The following is a 20,718-nucleotide window of genomic DNA, read 5'->3' as shown; positions in this document are numbered from 1 at the left end:
TCATGCCGCCAAAATAATCATATTTGAATGTCAAATACAGAAAACTAGAAACACTTAAATATTTCTCCTTCATTTGAACCATTAACTAAGGAATTCAATCGTAAAGAAAAAAAATTCTGAATGGTACTTTTAAAATACTAAAGTTAATGATATGAATTCTGTTTGACATATATCTAATATTGTTAACAGCGAGATCTGTACATCTGTATTTTTTTACAATTGTTTTCTTACCGATTATTGAAGCATTATTAGGTATATGTTAACACATTCATTCGAATTATAATAACCGCAATTGTGAACCATGTTAGCAGAGGATGTTAAAATGGAGCAAACATTTAAATACTTACGACTTTTTCAAGTTGCCGAAAAGTTACATCAAAGTATGTCACATTTAGAATTCTACAAAATAAAAAGAGAAAACAAGTTAAGACATTTGGTCGAAATTCAAAAATTATATGGTTGGTCCTTTGTTGTGTTTATTTTATATAAAAGTACGCAAAAAAACCAAAACAAATATTTTGGAGGATGTTCTGGAAACCATGTCAAATGATCAAACATACCACAGCACCTTACTTTTCTACCGTAATTGTTATTGTTTATATTTTTCTCCAAAAGTGCCAGTTCCACTAAGTTTTCAATTTCAAGTTTTGAGGTACAAATGTTGCTAAAAGGTCCCATGGCCTTATTGTTATGTTAGGTCATGGTTACATGTAGAATTCTGTTCTTTGTTTGTTGTGTAAAGTAGTGTTATGGCTATTTGTAACATGCTTAAATAATTCCTGTTTATGTTGTGTTGATATTTTCAACACTATGCTCTATAATAGTTGTGTCATAATCTTTTTCAACACTATGCTGTTCAACCTTTTTTCTTTTTTGAAATTCATGAAATCATACAGATTTGTACTGCATTCCCAATAATTTTATAAAGGTTCTAATGTTTGTTGTCACATGATTTGGACGTCTGATTATCTTAGCTAATGATATTGTCAGTTCCCCTTTCTTTACATACATTTTAATGTAAAATTGTATATTTTAAGACTTACCTTTCATATAGCGGGTTGTAACAAGTATCTGCTGCGGCTAAATCTATGTTCAATGTATTTGTCATCTCTATCAGTGAATGTATCATATCATCTTCTGAGTTTTGTGCCTATAATTATGAAAACATAAACCGTTTAACTTATACGAAAAGATGAGGTTCAAAAAGGGAAAATCATAATACATCAATTACCCCAGGTTTGCTTCCGAAAATGTTCTTTTTGACCATTTCATAATCAACGTTTTATTTAAGTATGTATCTCCATCTTGTACAATATATTATTATCCAAGATTCAGTCCCCTTTCGTCATATAGCTCCTCAAGTATTGATTCACCTTTAACTTTAAACTTTTAGCTTTTATTGTCCACACTAAAGGTAAATCCATTAAAGCACCTAGAATGAACTGAATGTGTAAATTAATATTTTAAATTGATCTATAAGAAATCTTTTTCAAAACAGTTTTAGTTTGTAAACCGGCTTTGTTTTCTTTAAATTGATTCATGACTTTAACACATTGGTATACCACTGCTGCCTTTATGAACATCGATTTCATGAATGCATGATAAAGCATCTTATGTACAACCTTTGTGGTAATGTTTTAAAACTTATTGTATATCATGTGTTTGATTGGAAAGAAGTGTTTGATTTATGCTTGAATTACTTTTTATTACCTTTACTTTCTTTTGTGTTAAATGAAGAACCCTCTCATACCACTCTATTGTACCTTTCTAAAAAGTAAATATTAATCAATAAATCAGTCAAAAGGATAGAATATATCGAATAAGAAAAGAAACTATTGTATAGCAAAATAATTTTGTAAAGATTAGTTATATATTCATGTATTAAGCAGTTTTAAAAAGAGCTTTATATTATTATTCAATAACAAAATTGCAAAATGAATCAAAGACTTCAAGATCACCAAATTAGACGAATTACCGGGGTTGTACTAATATGAGTAAAAACGAGTGTCACATAAGTAACAGAACCTCCTCACCCTTCCGGAACACCCGAGATCACCCCCTTCCTCAGGACTAGTTGGGGTTCGTGCTGTTTAATTTTCAGTTTTCTATTTTGTGTTTTTTACACATTGATGTCTTTCGATCTTTGTTCTTTTTAAGCCGTACCATTGTCAGTTAATTTACAACTCATGCGTTTGAATGTCCTTTTGGTGTCTTTCGCCTGTCTTTTGAAACAAAGTATTATTGCAAAGAAAAAAATAGTGTAAGAATTAAAAGAGTGTCTATGTTGTATGAAATATTTACCTTTACAATCGGTTTAACCATCAGCGGTAATTCGTTGTTGAATGGACAGACATGTTTATATATTTTCATTACATGAATTTGACCCAGGCACCTATAAGAAGTAAAGTTTCGTATAAGACATTTCTTGTTTATTAAAAAACAAACCTCAGCAGGAGCTGCTGACCCTCCCGGACACCTTATTTAATCCCTGATTTTCATGAAATATGTGTTATCAAATAGTTCGTTTCTATGTATCTTGCATTTGCGTTTGTTTTTGTAGCACTTCAGTGTTTGAGTTATTCTGTTGATTTCCTCTTAAAGTAAGTTTGTTTCCTTCAGTTTATTTTGTAAACAGGATGGTTAATTTATGACTTTTGAATAGTGGTATTTTAATATTGCCCTTTTTGTTGACTGTGTTTGTGTTTAAATCGTTTTTTTCAAGCAAAAGGGTTGTATGTTTTTATTTGGCATTTGATATAAGATTGCCCTCTTGGTATATCTATCTTATGTCTCTAAAAACCCATCATTCAAATTATTCCTGTCATGACATATCGTTATGAATATACAAAATCATCATAGATAACCGGCTTAAATTGTTTTTACAATATACATATATTCTCTACAAAATAACGCTGAGTCAGTACTTATACTGGCCAAATATTCAGAAATATACGTATTCTTCATACATAAAAATTAAAGAAATTGTATCTCCTACGATGAAGCTTAAATAGGAGTATCAAATATGCATACCCATCATACGTATTTTTTTTTGTTATATATGTATATTAATTCCGAATAGCTTTTACATACAAATTCAAAATATACGACAAGAGGAAATACAAATTCTAGACTAGTAACTGGGAATTTTTACAAAATAAACGCATCATAGATTCAAGGATTTACATTTTGCGTTTGCTCCAGATGCTTCAGATGCACGTTTCGTATACAAAAGACTCATCAGCGAAGCGACTTCTAGATCGTTACCTAATTTTTCTATCAAAGATTTGATTAAATAACTTACTGTAACATTGATTCAAGGCGACTCAAGGCAGTTTTACTTGAAGAAGGGAAAACTTCTCTTTGCTTCCGTATTAAGCTCAGACAATAATTGATAAAATTTGTGAAACATCGTGCTAAACCTTCCTCCTACAAAAAATATCAGAATTTTGAACAGACGTTTTTGACAGATATAATAACCTGTCACGAAATTTATTCTGACAAATACAGAATACATTAGAAACCACGTTTTTTTATTAGTTTGTCCCATGATTGTTTAGATTTTGATGTTTATATTCAACTCAGATATAGACAAATATTGTTATCTTAATGATTTGTACACTTTGAGAAAACATCATTTGAGTCCGAATAAAGTTGTTTATAAAAATTGAAAGTTATCGTAACCTATTTTTCGTTATACAGTTGTGAAAAATGAAGGAAAAGAGATTTCATCACAAATTTTAAGGAAAATATTTAAAAATAGAGTATTGACAGGTATAAACAATTGAACTGGAACATCGTGATCAACGAATATTTGTCAATCGTTTACGACATTTGAGAGAGATAGCAATTAACTGGTTACAAATTTCCTTAAAATGCTGTATAACTGGATAATACAAAATGTTAAAGGCATTTACATAATATTTTACATTACTAATACACAAAAGGTAAAATAATTGCCCAACTAACTTGGAGCTATCAAAACAAACGTTTATTACATTATGTATCATTTCTGCTATATGTCGTTTGGTCAATTTGTATCTACTGTCTATCTATTGCCATAGCATGTTATTTATGCTGTTGCAAATAAAATATGCATTCAATTCATTCATTAAGTTATCAAGCATGTACCCCGATATTTAAAATCAATTTTCATTAGCGCATGCTTACCTCTTCTCTAGACAACGATTCTGCTGACCATAACTTGTCAAGGTTTCTCAGCAATTGTAAAAGCAGGTTATAACTCAGAGAATGCTCAAAATGTTTTCGTGCATAGGCCATCCAGCGACTTAAAATACAAACATGTAAATGTTAGTATTACAAATGTTAAAATGTGCTTATTGAAAAAAAAGTCACACAATTTTCTTATATAGTTAAATTATAAATACAACCTACACATACCTTAACGAATAAATCGTGCTTTTCTCTTTAGGAGTAAAATTGAGATATGTACAGATGTAAACATGTTATAGATACAGTATTTTTTTCAGATTCTGAAACAAAAAAATGTTATAATTCACAATTTCCAAATCTAGAGGATATAGATACAGTAATTTTTTCAGATTCTGAAACAAAACAAATGCTCTAATTCGCCATTTCCAAATCTAGAGGATAAAGGGGTATATTGAAAAAGATATTTCTTTTGTTGTAAAATATTTTTCAACAATTGTGTATCCTTTCAAACGCTTTCCATTTTGTATTCACTAGTTGAACCATAATAACACGCTCAATAGAATACACCATTGCTCAGGTCGTTGGCTTCTTTTGTATAAAACTGGACGTACGACGTCTCTAAATAATTGAATGAAATACTTGTGTAACAGTTTACAAGTGATGATTTGACATTTTAACTATGGAAAATAAGTCGAGTTCTTTATGGTTCCAAGTTTGAACAACATCAACGTTAGAAAATTTTCATTCATATACTGTAAAAGTACTTTTATTCGTGGGGTACCAATTTTCGTGGTTTTCGTGGATGACTGGATCCACGAATTTAAGTGTCCAACGAAATAAAAAAAAACTATTGTCCAAATCAAGACATGGAAAGATCCTCATCGGTAGGTTTTACTCTTTAGGTGACATGTTTATGGCCTAATTAACACCTTTGATGGTCTTTAATCTGTTGATTACTTTATGATGAGTTAATAAGTGTTATCACTACGATTTCCAGGAGTCAATTCTTACTTAGCAATTTCCTTCAATCCAGACTATTTGTAACCTTCGTTTCTAAGGGCTTTAATTTTTTAATTTTTAAATTTTTTTTTAAGAAATTTAAAATCCACGAATTTAAAAACCCACGAACATGTAAATATTGCTCAAACCACGAAAATTGATACCCACGAATTAAAGTACTTTCACAGTATCATGTATATGCTTCATTTATTTTGAATCGCATTTTGCAGTTGGAAACCAACACAAAAAGAATAACATGTTGAATTAAGAAATTCACGATTAATGTTTTGTTTAATACATATAAGGTTAAACAAGCCTCCAATAAAGTTTTAAGTTTGATTAAAGAGTAGAAGAAAGTAGTGTTGAAGACCTGTTGGTGACCTTCTGCTGGTTTTTTTTCTATGGTCGGGTTGTTGTCTCTTTGACACATTCCCCATTTCCATTCTCAATTTTATTGAATGAAAAAAGGAAATGTTATTATATGAGATTGTACAAATTGATGTTAACATACCAAACTGCTTGTTGAACAGCAGTTATGTCCCCTTGTATTGCATGCTGATGAAGAATAGTCTCCGCAGCTTTTGATAATTCACCATTCCATTTCAGAGGTTGCTCCTGTATATATATATATATATAAATATATATAAAATGTATAAATAAAAATTCGAACTGAAAGTTAAATTCAAAAAGGGAAAGTCTATTTAAATGAACAAAATAAAACATATCACTTTGATGAAAGATGAAAACGATTTCAGATGCTTGTATTAACTTCGGAAATTCAGACAACCAGTAGCGTATTGTATGATATAAAAACACCTGGTTTAAAAAAATTGGAACTCTAAGATTTAAACCCTAGATAAGCAGGTTCCTTGTTTTTAATAATCACATGTATGGACGCCATTTATATTGAATGATATTCGTTTATTTCCTACTTTGTGCCTTACGCTTCCGAAGCACCTGACATCAAAAGCAGTTTTCTAGATGTGGTTTATTTTGCTTGTTTTAAGTGGTGTGTTTTTGGTACTATTGTTGGTCTGTAATTGTTTTTGCTATGGTGATATTAGTTATTTTCGACTTAAACTTGAGTTTGAATGTCTTTTTGGCATTTTTCGCCTCTCTTTTTCCTTATTAAAATAAAGAAGATAAACTATCGGAGCATTTCCTACACATTTTCTCCATACAAACAAAGGAAACTTACATGTGATTTAGATATTTCGTGCTGAATAAAGACACTGATTAGGTCTTCGTGTTGTCTTACATCTGTCCAATTATCATCCTCGTCTAATCCACGATCCTCCCTGGTGGCTAAACTTAACATCAGTTTAATATCTCCTTGAATTGAAGATTTTGACGATCGACCCTCTAGTTTGTACCATTCTTCGACTCCAGTTGATGGTATGTCCTTTAATGCACAACATAATCATTGACTTTCAAAACAATTATTTTTCTTTATAAAGTCTTCTTTTGTACTTAAGTGTTTTCATTAAGTGCAGAAACGACAATAGTTAGTGATATCAAACGATAAGCCCTTTCGTGCAAAATCGGATTGTGTGCATACATTTAGAACGCTCACTCTAGTTGTTTGAATTGTCAATTTACGGTTAGTCGGTCACTCATGCCGTGTTATGTTTACCATTGTTAAACCATTAAAGATCCGCTATCTACGATGGATATTGTGTCGTTTAAAATGTTTGTTGAAGAAATTCAAAATTACTCTAAATTTGGCAATATATCTACTGTTAATATAATTCTACCTCAACATACCTTCAAAGGGTGGTCTATACATCCAAGAAAATCATCAACACTTCCACTCCCTTTTGATGTTCTTGCTGATTGTGCAACTTGTTTGAAAAATCGTCCTAAACCTCGTAGACTCTGGACCTCATTGAGTGTTTTGGCAGCATCGAATACCGAAACTTCGTCATCATGATCCCTGAAATGATAATGCTTTCAAGTTTAAAACAAATGTCTTGGTAGCATCGAATACTGAAACTTCGTCATCATGATCCCTGAATTGATAAGGCTTTACAGTTTAAAACGAGTGTCTTGGCAGCATCGAATACCGAAACATCGTCGTCATGATCCCTGACATGATAATGTTTTACAGTTTAAAACAAGTGTCTTGACAGGATAAAATACCGACACTTCGTCATCATGATCCCTGAAATGATAATGCTTTACAGTTTAAAACAAGTGTCTTGGCAGCATCGAATACCGACACTTCGTCGTCATGATCCCTGAAATGATCATTCTTTACAGTTTAAAACAAGTGTCTCGGCAGCATCAAATACCGAATCTTCGTCATCATGATCCTGAAATAATGAAACTTTACATTTAAAGCAAGTGTGTTAGCAGCATCGAATACCGATACTTCGTCATCATGATCTCTGAAATGATAATGCCTTACAGTTCAAAACATGGTTAGCACTTTTATAGCAATTCATGATCTTCTCGCTACCTTTTTTTTGCATGTGCCACGTCAAATATATATATTAGCAAAATATCACATAGTTGTTTATCTACTAAAAAAACATTGCAATACTGTTATTTCTTTAAGTGTCTTTAAAGTTACAATTGTAATTCGTTTCTCGATCGATATTTAATAACGTTACATTTTCCCTATGACTGGGTGTTTATAATGTCACTGTTTATAGTTTACAAGTTTCGGAGGATATTACTTAACTTACTTTTTGTTTCCTTTTTAAAATATCCGATGAATTATTTCTAAAACGGTGGTTCAAACTGTATCTTACTATTCCTTTTAGGTCCTTTAAAGTCGTAGTATAAATCTATACATCTATGAGAATTACATGTGTGGGGTTAACAACGACGTTGAATCCTAAAAAAAGATAACCTTTGAGCGCACAAAATTAATTTTGACTGATTTTTAATTTAATTTTCGTTGACATTTTTTATGACCCATATCAAAACAGGGTCTAACACTGGTAGATAAAATCGTAAACTGGGGTTGTAAAGGTAGAAAAGTTTGAAATAATTATATTAACGATGAACATTTTACTAGCAATATCTACAGCACATGCGATATTTTAGATGTTTAATATGAATATAAAAATATATATTCCCGCAGGTATTGCGGGCAATGAAGAAAATATAAATTAGATAAAATCAATATCCCCAAGTAATTACTCTTTCGTGATTACTTTCATTTAGGGCTAATATAAAAATATATTGCAACATTAATTACATGGTCTTTATGGTTATATGTTTTAAGACATATTTTTTTATCATATCCCGTTGCTATTGGTTATCTTACCTCTTATGTTTTGATTGAGTATAAATGTGCTTAAATATCCATTTACTTTCAATGCATGTTTTGTGGTATTCTGTTTATAAATTAAAGAATTTCAAAATGCATGTCAACCTCTCTCATTAAAGAACACCACCTATAAACCCTGAAGGTTGGCAGGTTTTGAGAATGTAAAATTGTGTTTTAATCAAACTATATTGTTCTTACCAGATATCTAAATGCAAACGGTCCGTGTTCACGTCTTCAAGATCACTGTAAACAGATGAACAAAATGTTTTAAATAATCATTTGAGGTGAATGCTTCGTTATCATAATTAATCGTTCAAAACGCAATAGTCAATACATACAATACACACAATTGATTTCTGTCATTTGAATAGTTCAAATCCAAATATTATTAAAAAAAAAACCTATACAAATTGAAAATTATAAACGTTTTAACACTATTATTAATTAACATCATGATGTTTTAGGCAATACATTGATGCTGAAGACCAAGTTGAAACCATTTATCTGGGCTTAAGGATCATGACTTACTCTTTTAAATTCTTTTCTGTTGTTTTGTCGATTGCGCCATATACCCTACATGCATCATTCATATATATGAAGAGTGAAATATTTAGAGAGTCTTGATTCGTAGTTTAACTTTATTTATAAATGCGTCTTCCATTTGTGATGATGCAATGAAATATTAGATAAAAAACAAACAGGCAAATTATTCAGATATTTAATGCAATGTCTTGGAATGACAGAGGAACCAGTTTATTTTCGAAATCCTATTTCAGACTCTTTTTTTTCAAAAATTAATAATAAATTTATTAGACAAAGACTATGTACAATATAACTTAAAGTTTGCCAGCAAGGTACCTTAATACAAACCTCCACAAGAGACCATATACAACGGAAATAAGCAGCTGTAGGTCATCGTACGTAAGTATATTATCTATACATATACATTTACACCTGAGTGATCCGGAACTGATTTTTTTTCTTACTGTCCCGACTGACTTGAGTACAAATAAAAGCTCACCTTCTAAAAACTATTGAAAACTATTAAAATTCTGAAAAGATAATTAATGACCACAGTTTCCAAGACAAAAACTAGATAAATCTTTGTGTATGTTTTTTTTTCTGTGAAAAGACTTAAACGCTGAACATGTTTAAATTATATATTGTCCGGTCTTAGAAGACCGGATAAGATCAACTTAACTGTTTCAGCTCAAATTGAAAACAAGTGCAAGGAATTGTCTTATATCTGGCGTTTCGCGACTTTTGAGATATAACTTACAATCTAAATTTCTCATTCCATTCTGGATTGACCGTATTTGGTACAACGTGTGTTGTTCTGATAAGACGAGCGGGGACCAAATTTCGTGCGGATCTGTCCTTTTTCTTTCCAGTTAACGAGAACTTTCTACCACTCTTCCTTCTTTCCAAGTGTTCATCTTCATCTGAGAAGACACCCTGATCAGACTCATTTTCATTCAACCTTCTTCCAGGAACGATTCCTCCCATACAATACGGGTCACTGAATCCTAAAACAAATCCAAACTAGGTACAATTAGTATGTTTTCAGCTACAGCCAACATTTTGTCATGTGGTGAGAGGTAAAAAGGAAGGAAAGGCAAGTTCTTAAATTTATGTACCATATGTTTATAGAATGTTCCGATACAAAAAAGGAAACATCGGAACATAGTTCATTTCTTTTGATGAAAATGTTATCTATAAATCGACCATAAAGATTTGCTGGGGTATTTTGAAAACGAGAAAAAGTGCATCACATCTAACGTTATATCGTACTTTTCCTTAATTTACTGCATAGATATTAAATATTGAAGGGAAGAATTCAATCAACAAAAAAGCCTAGATAATTTTTGCAGTCAAACGGCAGTCCTCAACAATAGAACATGAACCACAGGTTATAACAAGTGCAGACAAGGTATATAAAAGAAAGTAGAGAGTACTTAACAACCGTAATCACCGACCGATTTCTCTAAATTTACTGAAAATGGGGTATATAGTCAAACTATTTGTCCTAATTTTCATATTGCATAAATGCGTGTGAAATGCGTAATATATCATTTGCATTCCTTAAATTTATTTAACATGTGTATTATTGAAGTTACAGATAGTTTAAACATATTTTATTGTCCAAAAACATTGACAATAGGATTAGACACAAGTTAAACGACATGGCTCATCTATTTCTAAAAGTCGAGTTGACCGTAAATGTTTATGATAGACCTACCTGGTAGGTTGTTTTAATCTTGGAATAAATATTCCCTCAAAAGGTAAGTTTTTACTGTATTTTAAACAAATAAGTTAAATTGTTGTTGTCAACTGATGAATTATATACTAAAATCAAATTGATGATCCATGCCTTAGGAAAAAAATTAACAATTTCATTCGAAGTCAACAAAAAGTAATAACATTGTTATTGGTATATATTTAACCATAATGTCTATAAACTATGAAAAGTGATTGGTCTCTTTAATATAATTCTGCACTTTTATAAAAATTAGCCTGTTTATGTTAATAGTAAACAAAGCATTGCCGTACATTAAATTTTCAAAGTCGGTAGGTATATTTTCTTTTCTAAGTTCAAAAAATAAGGTATTCCTTTGCACTGTATAATTTTTACACGAGAGGAAATAATGTTGGGCATTTTCGTATAAATAACCACATTGACACATTGCGTTAGTTTTAATATTTGTATGATAAAGATCTATGTTCAGGGCACTGCATTTGTTTCTTAATCTTGCGTGTAAAACATTTAAATATCTATCGTCAATATTGAAATATGTAGGTTTGAAGTATGAAGTATGAAGTTACAGATGAACTATCATGAAGGCAAATTAATTGTTGAGGTTGAAAATAACAATATCGATATAATTGAATGTTCATAAAGTTTGATTTCAAATATGTGTTTGCCATGCTTGTTTGATAATATGAATTCTATAATTTCAGACACAACTAAAAGAACGAAATACCTACTCTTTAAAGGCGGAATTTTGCCTGAAAGAGCCATTTATGTACCCACAACAATAAGAGATGTAAACAACTGTTCCAATATTGATCTTAATTGTACTGTAGTTGTATATACTGAACATAATGAAGTACAAATCTATTGTATTTCATTTCTGTCGACCTGAATTAATGTTTTTCGTTATACATTTTATGGACGGAATGTGAAAAACATAACTCATAACATATTTATATTTACCATCAGCATCTTTGGCTTCCAAATCTCTTGCCTTGAGTACCGTGACGTTAAGGATCACAATGGGTGGCTGGAAGATATAAATGTAGATATTTGCGATTATTATTTCATTTAAAAGAAGTTGATGTTTTCAGTGTGTCTGTACAAATTAAAGCCGATATACTTTTAAGACAGAAATAGCAAATTATTTGACTACCGAGTTGTGATGTAGAAACTTAATATCACTTATGCTATTTATGTTGTTTGTATTTGCTTTAGTTGTTGTTCTTATTATCGCAAATGAAGTATATACCATTCTTTTCTGATGTGCTCCAACTGAATATCTCTTAATATTTCGTATATAGCTACAGTTTTTAAATTATAAATTAGTCGATATTTTATTGTGAGTGTTTACGAGTTTAAAATAAAGATAATAGTAGTATACCGCTGTTCAATAGTCATTAATTGATTTACTAGTAGTTTATACAACTGCGTGTCACAATCATAAACTTAAGAAAAAATTTCATCTATGAGAGTGGACCAAAAAAATTAGAAAAAATAAAACAGAACAATAGAAACACTGAACTGTTTCAAAAACAAACGTATACACACATAGCAACGAAATATGTGATAACAACTGCCATATTCCTCCTGACTTGGTACAAAACATTTTAACAAAGGGTCAAATAGCATGCCTACCCATGATAACATGAGCATAAAGCATGCCTTCAATGAATTATTTCGATTCATAAAGTTGATAAATCTGAAAAAAATGAATGGGAAACTGTATAATTTCATCTTGCAAGATCTGTTGCGATCAGAATGGGTTAACTAATATATCGCGTCTGTAGTTTTAGCAAACCATAACCATTGCATATCTTAACAGTCTGTGTTCATTCGTTTGATGTGTTTGATCTATGATTTGCTATTTGATATGTTTGAATTTTCCTTTGAGTTCGGTATCTTTGTTTCAGTTTTATTTTTAAAATTTGCTAAAATACTTATTTTCTTGTTCAAGATATAGTCATCATGCTGCCCGGAACAGGCTTTTATTATCGTTTTTAATATATGCTTTTTATTTGACGGATAAGGCAATAGATATGCATGCCTTTCAATATAAATATATATTTATATATAAATACATTATACGTCTGAAGAACGGTCTATCAAAATGTTAGAACTACATTTTGGTTCTTGCAACAAGTCTCACAAACCTTTTCTTCTGTGGCCTTAGCTAACAATCTTGCATGATCCTCAGGAGTAATTCTGAACGACTCTTGCGCATACTGGTAGAGATCTTGAATATAAGGTAGGTGCCCGCCCGTAGTTGTTCCAATCTTGTGTTTTAATGTGTACAAAACCTCTATGTATAACAGCTCAAACTGAAATAAATGAGTAACATATTAATCAATAACGTTTCATAATTTTCATTTTTATCTCTTAAAGAAGAGATCTAGAAGAGAGGCAAAACATACCAGAGTGACTTTATAACTCATAGGTCGATAAAAACGCCATGGCTAAAAATAAAAGATCATTCGACAAACAGTAGTGTACAAAATACAGGATAGATTAGAAGATAAGTCATAACAATTTGTATTTTTAATTCATAAAAATTAGTTTAGGTGATATACATTTCGAAAAGCGTTTTAGTTAAGAATTTTGTATTTACATATCAACCATCTACCACTATTATATTGAATATCATTTGAAAGCCTACTTTCATCTGTTTTGCGAATTAGGCAATCACATATAAAAGCCCTAGTGGCGTACATTTATGCAACTATATATAATAAATAAAATAGAAATGAAACAAAAAATATAGCTATAAAAAGAAGATGTGGTATGATTGCTAATTAGACAACTCTGAAAAGCAAGTAAGCTTTTGAATGGTATTTATTTTATCTATATGTGTAAATGAACGCAATCAAAATGATCTCAGGTGGTAAATGTCACTCTCTTACTAAATAAAATGTATGCAATTACAAAATTCTGTAAATTACTTTAATTTAATAGGAAATGAACAGGTTTTGGCTGCGAACACTTCCTAAATAAAGGCATATATGGTATTAATGCGCTGCAGTTAAATATAGAGAGGAAGAAGTGATATGACTACCAACGACACATCTATCCACTAGGGTCCTAGTGACGTAGATTAAAGGAAAAATAGATCCCAAGATTTATTATTTCCGTTGTATTGTGATAATTTAATTTTGGACAAGTTTGATTTCTTAGGAAGATGCAAATTCTTTATTTTTGTACTGGAAATGGTTTAACAATTATTTTGAAAACTAAGTCTCTTGAATTCAAATAGACATATATGCCTTCACTTATTAGTCTTATGTAGACGAAACGCGCGTTTGTCGTATTAAATCATAATCCTGGTACCTTTGTTAACCTTTTTCCTAAATCCTTTTAAAATTCAAAGACAAATTATTGCAGTGGTAATGAACAAGATCAAATGATACATTCATAAAGTTTATGTATAATCCAGCTTACTATTAGTATTAAAATTAAGTATCATATTTCATGATATTTCTTTCACTCATAAGTTGTCATTGTTATAACAAATTGGATACTATATTTGTGTTTCCGCATGTACTCACTGACATCCAAATCTCTCAAGCCAACTCAATAGAATGAAGCTGATGTTTGGAAATTGATAGATTGAAATTATATTCTTAGATAAGTACCAATATTATGAAGAACAATAACATTAGGTCTCCTATCCTATTAACATTAGTGTACAAAGTGTGGAATATTAATCTCCATGGAAAGTTAAAGCACGACATCCACATTAAAATTCCTCATTTGATGAATTTTAATGTGGATGTCGTGCTTTAACTTTCCATGGAGATTAATATTCCACACTTTGTACACTAATGTTAATAGGATAGGAGATCTAATGTTATTGTTCTTCATAATATTGGTACTTTTCTATAAGATACAAATAGATTGTGGTTTGGATATTATTAATAATACATATTTTTATTGGTGGTACTAAAAATATTAAGCAATAAACTCTTAAATTATTCAATGATATTAGTAAAGAGACTTTGTATTGCTACCACATCGGCTTGAAGTCATCATTTATATTATTTTGACATATTTGTGATATTGGCCATACTACTAGAAGCTATAATACCATACAATTGGAATACTTTTGTAGAATATTCAATATTTAAAAATCTGTTTGAAAGTTCAAAATTTATAACTACAGATCGGGAAACGAGTTTGTGTTAGAGCAAAATAAAGGTCATAAACAAATGCACCAGACTTTTTTTTGTAATTAATTTCTGACATTTCAAAATTGATATTCTAGGATTGAAGCAAAATTTTGATATAAGACAGATACCATTGTCATGTCGAGTTCTAGAAAAAAAAACTCTTGTTATTAGCCTGTTCCATGCTGTAAGGTTATCAGACAGATCAGTCACATGTTGAGAATGCCGACAACTTGACTTGTAATCAACCTAATGCTTATATCCTGTCATTGTTTGACATTCGATATATAACATGAGATCATCAATATGTTATTTCACGGCAGTTTGAACTCTAGGGAATCATTCAATCAAAGCTAACAAAAAAGTTTTTTTTGCAGGGATTAAATCGACGTAACATTTGTTCAAAAAACTGCATGCAGTCGTCACATTATAAGCACACAGAGCTCGGAAACAAGAACAGACAGATGAACTGTTAGTTAACGTATCATTAATTATTAGTTAAAAATGTTAAAATGAAAGTTTCCTGTACGCAGCTTGACTGCGACCGATTTTCCAAAGTCAATAAATAAATTGCATTTGCATAATTGGCAGTAAAAGATAAAAGATAATTATACATGAAAAACATTTTTGAGGAACATAATTCCGGTTAAAGAGATAATAAAATCAAACTTATTTGTTCTTCTTAATAGGAAGACTTGACTAGAGCTCATATTGTATTTTCAAATAAGGAGATTTTTCAGTTTAACAAACACACAGATATACGCACATAATGCATGCATTGCTAACAACTACATTTACACGCAAACAAATAAAGAATGCTTTATGAGAATGCAAATGTTCACAGCGCTTTACTCGTCTGAACGATTCATTTGACATTAACCATAAGGAAAATGTTCAACCAAAATGTTTTAAATTAACATCTGAACTCGAAGTTATTGTTGTTAGTTTATTTAATGTTAGAAGGAAGAAATATACCAATCATGTATCGTACACGATAAACCTAAAGAGCAAACGTGATGATTATATCACATCCCTTAAGTAGAACTATTATCGCTATTACCCACAATGCATTTAATACTAATACATTCTATAAAATACGATCCTTTATACCGACAAACAGCTCAATTTGGCGCCGAACTAATCAGCTAAAGTTATGCAATTGTCATACAAGATTTGCTTTTTTATGTACAGTAAAGCACTGTTATTAAAGAGACTGTTATGTTTTTTTTTTATGTTATTTATAGGGGAAATATATGATTCAGCATACACAACAATTTTGTAAGTGCTATGTCATTTTAAGTATGTTTACGCAAATCTTAAATCAAAGATCAATCACAGTGTGTTCGAACCGTAGTTTGGATGCAAAAATAAAATAAATAACAGACCAAGCAGAACAATTACGCTGAAATTACTCGCTACAAACAATTTATATGGTTAGTTTCGGATTTCCATAAAATAAAACAATTAAGTAGAGTGAACGCGATGTTTAATGACTGCTATTCGAATTATAAATCGTTTTAAAGGTTTTTATTTGTACTGAGCCCCACTTTTAAAAGAATATTATACCAAAATGGTTATGTTGATGTGCGATTGAGATCTGGAATAACGAGGTAAACGCTTTTTTTAAGATGCATGTAGTTTCAACAAAGACAATTTGAAATATAACTGGACAGACACATTATCTCTATGTCAATCTTTTGTCGAAAATAATTGTCATTGTATATTTTTAGTATCAATTCAATCATTATTACTTTTTCAACGAAACAATCCGACTATTATAGCTGTGAATAACGGGTACAGGTGAACACTTACAATATATTTATTTATGAGATTTACGTCTCGATTGTTATCACATGCTTGTTCATAATTTGGAGCTTTATTTTATGCATAAAAGTTCACAACAAAGCATGTATTATGTTTTATATGTTAAAAGTAACTTTTCTTTTTATAAACCGACCATTCTGATAAGGTTTTTTGAAAATACATGTATCAAAATATTTCGGCTGTCATACATTTTTCGTTTCAAATAATTAATAAAATAAGATCTAAAGAACGTTCGTATGAACGAAGGAACTAATGAACGTAGACATATATTAGTATCATTACATAAAAAAAAGAAATAAAATTATTTGTTACTCATCAGACCAATACTCGTCTGAACGATTCATTTGACATGAACCATAAGGAAAATGTTCAACCAAAATGTTTAAATTTAACATGTGAACTCGAAGTTATTGTTGTTAGTTTATTTAATGTTAGAAGGAAGAAATATACCAATCATGTATCGTACACGAAAAAACCTAAAGAGCATACGTGATGATTATATCACATCCCTTAAGTAGAACTTTTATCGCTATTACCCACAATGCATTTAATACTAATACATTCTATAAAATACGATCCTTTTTACCGACAAACAGCTCAATTTGGCGCCGAACTAGTCAGCTAAAGTTATACCATTGTCATACAAAATTTGCTATATTATGTACAGTAAAGCACTGTTATTAAAGAGACTGTTATGTTATTTTTTTATGTTATTTATAGGGGAAATATATGATTCAGCATACACAACAATTTTTTATGTGCTATGTCATTTCAAGTATGTTAACGCAAATCTTACATCAAAGATCAATCACAGTGTGTTCGAACCGTACATTTGTAGTTTGGATGCAAAAATAAAATAAATAACAGACCAAGCAGAACAATTACGCTGAAATTACTCGCTAAAAAGAATTTATATGGTTAGTTTCGGATTTCCATAAAATATAACAATTAAGCAAAGTGAACGCGATGTTTAATGACTGCTATTCGAATTATAAATCGTTTTAAAGTTTTTTATTTGTACTGAGCCCCACTTTTAAAAGAATATTATACCAAAATGGTCATGTTGATGTGCGATTGGGAATAACGAGGTAAATGTTTTTTTCAGATACATGTAGTTTCCACAAAGACAATTTGAAATATTAAAGGACAGACACATTATTTCTATATCAATCTTTTTTTTCGAAAATAATTGTCATTGTATATTTTTAGTATCAATTCATTTATTAATACTTTTTCAACGAAACAATCCGACTATTATAGCTGAGAACAACGGGTACAGGTGAACACTCACAATATATTCATTTTTGAGATTTACGTCTCGATTGTTATCACATGCTTGTTCATAATTTGGAGCTTTATTTAATGCATGAAAGTTTACAACAAAGCATGTATTATGTTTTATATGTTAAAAGTAACTTTTCTTTTTAAAAAAGGGGGACGAAAGATACCAAAGGGACAGTCAAACTCGTAAATCTAAAACAAACTGACAACTCCATGGCTAAAAATGAAAATGACAAACAGAAAACAATATTTCACATGGTGCAACATAGAAAACTAAAAAATAAACAACACCAACCCCACCAAAAACTAGGGGTGATCTCAGGTGCTCCGGAAGGGTAAACTGACCATTCTGATAAGTTTTTGAAAATACATGTATCAAAAGATTCGGCTGTCATACATTTTTCGTTTCAAATAATTAATAAAATAAGATCTACAGAACGTTCGTATGAACGAAGGAACGAATGAACGTACACATATATCAGTATCATTATATAAAAAAAAGAAATAAAATTATTTGTTACTCATCAGACCGATATAAAGCAGAAAAAAAAACAAAAAAAATAAATCAAACAAAAATACAGTCAGGGTAATTGGGCAGGGTAATTATTCGTCCATCATCCATAACATCAAAGACTTCACTGATAACAGTCCTAAATAAACTGGCAGTTAGTTATCAAAGGTAGCAGGATTATAATTTAGTACACCAGATGCGCGTTTCGTCTACAAAAGACTCATCAGTGACGCCCAGTTACTGTCAACTTGTTCAAAGTCAATGTAGCTAATACAATAATTAATATATATGTATCTTATACTTTAATATAAACCCGTACACATCCAGCATCCAACGGATTTTGTGTAAAGACGTTATTAACAGTAAGAGAAAGGCATGAGATTGCGCACTGTCAATGTTAAGGTGCATTTGTGTATAAAAAACAATTGATTTTAATTTACTTTTAACAAAATCAATACTATTTGCAATTTAACCATATTTATAGATCTAATTACAGTGTTGAATAGGTATCCTTTTAAAATAAGTGTATTTAAAGGACTGATAACTGTATCCAAACTGTTTCAACTTCCAGGGCAATCATCGTAAAATTAGGATGTGGTATCCCGTTTGAAATATGTTTTCACTGATACAGCCAAACTTGCAAATCAAATATTTGATCCATGAATTCAGTAAAGGTTTTAAATAATTTGTGGTAACGAATTTTTAGTGGCCATGGATTTTTTTGCAACTTTCATGAATTATAGGACTTAAAACAAGTTGGAACTGAAATTGTACTTCTTTTTTTAAATTGTGTAGAGGACAGATTTACACATGTTACATTTGACCGTAACAACTATTTCCTGGTATCTATGATGAGGTTATTTACAACCACTGGGTCGATTTATTTCCCCGAGGGTATCACAAGCCCAGTAGTCAGCACTTTTTGTGCTCACATGAATTGTCATTGATACGGTTATATCTATAAATTTACTGTTAACAGATTTTTTTGAAAAACTAAGGTTTTTGTACATCAGGCATAGATTACCTTAGCTGTATTTGGCAAAACGTTTAGTAATTTTTGTTTTCAATGCTCTTCAACTTCGTATTTTATTTTGGCCTTTTTAACTTTTTTGAATTTTAGCTTCACTGATGAGTCTGGCGTATATACTTAATTTAGTCCTGGTATCTATGATGAGTTATTTGATACTAAATGTAAAAAAATAATGTGTGATATTTTCTGCTATGACCATGATATACTGTGTCAATGATGAAGCTTTTGTAGGCGAAACGTGCGTCTGGTGAGAATACTAAATGTCAATCCTTGTATATATGATGAGGTTCTTTTACAACCACTGGGTCGAAGTCACTGCTAGTGGAGCCGTTATTCCCCGATGATATCACCAACCCAGTAGTCAGCACTATTGTGTTGACATGAATGATCGTTGAATTAGTGATAATCATACATTTATTGATAACAAAACTTTAATTTTTTGAAATACCAAGGCTTTTCTACCTCAGGAATATATACAATAGCTGTATTTGGCAAAACTTTTAGGATTTTGTTTTATCGCCAATGATCTTCAACTTTGTACTTAATTTAGCTTTTGTTATTCGAGCGTCACTGTTAGTCTTTTCTAGATGAAATGCGCGTCTGGCGCAAATACTAAGTTAAAATCCTGGTATACTAAGTTAAAATCCTGGTATCTATAAAGATTTTTTTTTGTCTTTTTAAAAAACCAACTGATAAAAATGAACTGCTTTATGTATAGGATATTCAGTGCCTAATGCACTTGGCCCTATTTGCTACATAATTAACTTAGTTCAAAGGGTTCCAGATGAAGTTCAGTCTTGAAATATGCGTCGGACATAAAAAAAAAAAAGAGTTAAAAACAAAAACTTTAAAATGTAAAGCCAACATATAAAAAAAAAGAAAGAAAATAAAAAGAGGCAATTGCCGTGAAAGTAAATTTATATTGGTTTTGGGTTCTTATTTTAGTCATTCACACGTTGATAATTTCTGTATTTTGATAATGATTTATTCTATAATCCAGTATTCTTTCTAAACAGATTTTATATCATATCAGAATGTATGTTGATTACTCAATTAAATTTGTAGACACAATGGCAATAACTTTACTGAGATATACAATAAAAATAGAAATGAATCAAGACTCATCCCTTTCCACTATAAAAGCTAAAAATGTTTATTAAAAGTTAACGCAGTCGTCTTTAGTAATGAAAAATAAAACTGAAATCAAGGACAAAC

General features: G+C 30.6%; 1 protein-coding gene across 3 annotated transcripts in view; it reads right to left on the bottom strand.

Moving 5' to 3' along the window:
* The window catches only part of LOC134724739 (BAI1-associated protein 3-like), a 136,892-nt gene that overhangs the window by 16,802 nt on the left and 99,372 nt on the right, over positions 1–20,718 (bottom strand). For all 3 annotated transcript variants that reach the window (XM_063587943.1, XM_063587946.1, XM_063587944.1), the window contains exons 5-17: positions 12,851–13,018; positions 11,661–11,727; positions 9,726–9,972; positions 8,645–8,689; positions 6,934–7,102; positions 6,368–6,571; positions 5,681–5,784; positions 4,168–4,285; positions 3,302–3,426; positions 2,302–2,392; positions 1,711–1,767; positions 1,044–1,150; positions 348–399 (exon numbers count right to left, since the gene is read on the bottom strand). In XM_063587943.1, the coding sequence (XP_063444013.1) occupies positions 348–399; positions 1,044–1,150; positions 1,711–1,767; positions 2,302–2,392; positions 3,302–3,426; positions 4,168–4,285; positions 5,681–5,784; positions 6,368–6,571; positions 6,934–7,102; positions 8,645–8,689; positions 9,726–9,972; positions 11,661–11,727; positions 12,851–13,018 (1,554 nt within the window). The remainder of the gene's footprint in view (positions 1–347; positions 400–1,043; positions 1,151–1,710; positions 1,768–2,301; positions 2,393–3,301; positions 3,427–4,167; positions 4,286–5,680; positions 5,785–6,367; positions 6,572–6,933; positions 7,103–8,644; positions 8,690–9,725; positions 9,973–11,660; positions 11,728–12,850; positions 13,019–20,718) is intronic.

Source organism: Mytilus trossulus, chromosome 7 (assembly GCF_036588685.1).
Source record: "Mytilus trossulus isolate FHL-02 chromosome 7, PNRI_Mtr1.1.1.hap1, whole genome shotgun sequence".
NCBI classification, from domain to species: Eukaryota; Metazoa; Mollusca; class Bivalvia; order Mytilida; family Mytilidae; genus Mytilus; species Mytilus trossulus.
Note: the sequence above shows the minus strand (reverse complement) of the source record. Positions and strands in the feature narration are given on the sequence as shown.